At 34.1% G+C, this 3878-nt stretch overlaps 1 protein-coding gene across 1 annotated transcript; it reads left to right on the top strand.

The window, feature by feature from the left end:
* The first annotated feature begins 498 nt into the window (after window positions 1-498).
* On the top strand, window positions 499-2703 carry LOC114191693 (ethylene-responsive transcription factor ERF118-like). Its single transcript, XM_028081041.1, has 2 exons — window positions 499-980; window positions 1075-2703. The coding sequence occupies exon 2, from the start codon at window positions 1297-1299 to the stop codon at window positions 2359-2361; it is 1065 nt and encodes a 354-aa protein (XP_027936842.1). The 5' UTR covers window positions 499-980; window positions 1075-1296; the 3' UTR covers window positions 2362-2703.
* Window positions 2704-3878: the final 1175 nt, after the last annotated feature.

Genomic DNA, 3878 nt, shown 5'->3' with positions numbered 1-3878 from the left:
CACAGCCCCATGCCAGCTCGACATAATAATGGAAATAAATATAATGTTTTGGCAGAATTAATATTTATATGTTTTACCTACTCGGGCCCATTAAATGCGAATTTTTGACCGGCGATAAAAAAAAAAAAAAGCGAATGGGTGAAGGGTGTGTTGTGTAGAATAGAAAAAGAGCAGAGAGGGGCCACTCGCTGTGAGAGAAACCACTGCCAATAGCAGACACAGACAGACACAAGAGAGAGACAGAGGGAAAGACAGACTAGCTTCCTCCGTCTCACCAAAACAAACAAGGTAAATTTCATTGTAGACTGTGTTCTTTCCATCTTCTCCGTTAATTTTTTTTCTTTTCTTCGCCTCGAGAATCCCATCAGATTAAAACACCATTATTATTATTATTGTTATTATGAAATGTCTTTTTCTCTCTCCTTTAAAAAATTCTCACTCTGCTCATGTTGTATGGAGATTTACACTCACTGTGTCCTCTGTCGTACCCAGGTCGGCTATTTTATATAAATATATTTCACAGATCGATAGGAAACACCCTATTTTATGTGAGGGGAGAAAAAAATCTGGTCCATATATTTGTAATCTTTCTCTTTTCCTTTTAATCTCAGCACTGAACCCATACTAGTTTTGGTTTTGGTTTTGATTGTTTGTTACATATATATCTGTATCTCTGGACTTGTTGAATCTTTTTTCTGTTCTTACTGGACGGGTGAAGAGAGTTTTATTTCTGCGTTTCTAGGAGGATCTGTCTTCAAAAAAGGGCAGGCAAGCGGTGGATTTATGTCGTCTGGATTTATTCTGGCAGTGATTGGGGCTCCGTTGAAGCTCTCTATAATTTGTGTTTCTTTTTCTCTCTTTTCGATTCTATCTGAGATTGTGTTCTCTGTGTTTGCCTCTTCCTCTTGGTGTATGCGACACTGCATACTCAGTGATAATAGCCTGAAGCCACCTGTTTCAATGCGATTGAGGTCAAAAAGGTTTGTTTCTTTGTTTGGACTGCTTTTCATATTTGTTTTTTCTTAGTTTTGTTCTGTTTATTGGTCTGATGTTCTCCTTCTGGTTTTGGAACAGGACTTGTTGCGGAGTGGAGTGTTACGGCGGCTTTCATATACAGAGATTTTCTTGTCTTTTCATATTCTTAAGAGGGGATTTAACTTGAGACCTTCAGAGTTTTGATTACCTTCTTCTGCTGGCTCTTCCTTTGATTTTCTTCTTACTTTCCTTCATTTCTCGGTTCTCTCTTACGAATTCTGAGGGTTTTTAGAGGGTTTTTCCTCAAATTTTTTTTCCACCATGCCCGATTCTCGGAAACAACTGGCTTCTAAACCGAAGCAGAGGCCTCACCACTCCGTGCAAGAGTCCAAAGCAACGAGAAAACTGCGTATAATTTACAACGATCCTGATGCCACTGATTCATCCGATGATGAGTCAGAGGTGATTCAGAGATCGAAAAAAGCAAAGAGAAGCTTTTGTGAGATCCCTCTCCCACCTCTTCCTGAGGCTTTCACCTCTCCTGAAACCAATTCCTTCGAGGTGAATAGCAACAGCAATGCGGTGAGGGTGAGGGTTTGCATTGAAGGTCAACCCCAGACAAAGAAGAGGGTTTTGACCCAAACCCCATCATCAAGGAGGAACACTTCTGGGAAATACAGAGGTGTTAGGCAGAGAAAATGGGGTAAATGGGCTGCTGAGATTCGTGACCCTTTTCAGAGTACTCGTATATGGCTTGGTACTTTCAACACTGCGGAAGAGGCTTCTCAAGCCTACGAGGCCAGAAGGCTTGAGTTTGAAGCCAAGGCTAAGGCACGAGCCTACAAAAATATTTCTGAGCCTTTGCCCACAACTTCTGAAAAGAGTATATGCTGTAACTCTTCTGATGCTGCTGCTGCTGCTGCTGTGTCTGTTTCCGAGAAGTTTTCTACTACCTCTGATGACTCAGAAGATGTTTTGTCGCACCCATCACCTTCTTCTGTGCTTGAGTTGGATTCTTCATCTTCCAGACCCATTGACAATGGTAGTGTTTTGAGTGAAGAAGCTTTTGAGGCTAATGATTTGGTTTCTGAATTTGCTGAACTTGAAATTCCAGATTTGAGTCTTTTGAACTTGCCATCACTATTCAACAGTTCTACTGCTGCTCTTGCGTCTGGTGCCGAACCAGACTTTGGTCTTGATTTTGATTGGGTATCTCTTGAGGATTATGGTCAGGGATTTGACGATTTTGGTGGCTTGGAAGATATTCGTATTTGTGGATTTGATAACAATGAGCCTAGTAAGCTTCCTGATTTTGATTTTGGCGATTTCTGTGCTGAAGAGTTTGCTGGTTGGACCGAGGAGCCCCTCAACATACCTTGTGCCTAAGTTTTGCAGAAGTGCATAGGAATAATTTACAATATTTATTATAAGTTTTGGTGTTATTATGGTTAAGTTTTGTTAGTTTTTGTGAGATCTTAGAAATTGAATTAGTATCAATTTCTGAGTGCATATGCTGTTATATTTATTTGTTTATGAGGGAGGAAGTATTAGTGGAGTTAGTCTTTTAGCTTACTAAGATGGAGAGATAATCTTTGGGTTTTCTTGTGCTGCTAAGAGCCGTCCAAAGATCTCAAACCATGAATATCAAGTGAAAATTTTAAGTTAATTCTTCGTTTATGCTGAAGTAATTATTAATTTTATGGAAAAGTGATACACATATATGTTAAATTTCATTGAGATTTTATGTTGATCTTTTTATTAATTAATCTATTAATAATTTGACTTTTCAAAACATGTTTATTTTATTTCCATTGCCACGAAGGAATATCACTCCACCTGTTGAGAAGTTGCAGAGAATATCAGAGGTGAAGAAGACTATTCCCTAAAGAGTGAAAGATAGTATTGTAAATACTATACTTTCTGGAAAAAAACTTAATTTGTAGATTAAGTTACTGCATATAGGGGAGAATCGAAATATTGATGTAAAATCTTGTGTTGTTTTGTTACTCCAAAACTATGGATTTAGAAAAAAAATTGAAAAACTTATTTTAATGATAAAAAATAATAACAATCAGTTATTTATAAATAATAAAAAGTTAATTTTTTTTTATAATCGTCCCAATCACCTTTGCTTTTAGGATTACCTTGGTTGATTATGATTAATTCTGCTAGGATTTTTTACAAGTAACTTTAGAGATTAAAGGTTTGAATAAGTCATAATTAATTATATCTAAAGTATATATTCTTATGAAAAAAATAGATAAATATAATTGATTATAGTTAAAGATACAATCCATTATAGACTTTTATATGTATAACAATGTTTAGTGTTTTTATAGCAAATATTGATACCAATATTAAATAGTATTTATTTTTTTATAATTATTCAATGTTTTTTCATTAAATACATTGAAAATTAATGAATACACTAAAAATGTTGATATAAGATAAAAACATTTAATTTTACTTCTAAATATGACTTCACGAATTAATTAATAAACTACGTAATAGAAATAAAAAATTTAAATCAATAAAAATAAATAATAAGAATTGAAAACTTAATTTAAGTCAACACAAATTAATTCAGTTATAATTTTTTCCTACTTTTAAATTAATTTCTTACAGTCATTTTATTAATTTTAGATCCTCAATTGAAAGCATTATATATAAAAAAAAGATGGATTTGAGTATTTTGATTAAATAATTTAAAATTGACGGAATCGATTAAACTCAAAGAAAATTGATCATCTAGGTAGTGTAATTTTTATATTTTACTAGTATAATTTATTAATTACATAAAATTTTTGATAACATCATAATATTACGTCAACTTGTTGATGAAACACTCGTTGACTTTTTAAATATGACTGAAATTCGTCCTTTAATTTATTTACAGTTATCAT

Source organism: Vigna unguiculata, chromosome 7 (genome assembly GCF_004118075.2).
Source record: "Vigna unguiculata cultivar IT97K-499-35 chromosome 7, ASM411807v1, whole genome shotgun sequence".
Classification (NCBI taxonomy): domain Eukaryota; kingdom Viridiplantae; phylum Streptophyta; class Magnoliopsida; order Fabales; family Fabaceae; genus Vigna; species Vigna unguiculata.
This window is presented reverse-complemented; position numbering and strand designations above follow the sequence as displayed.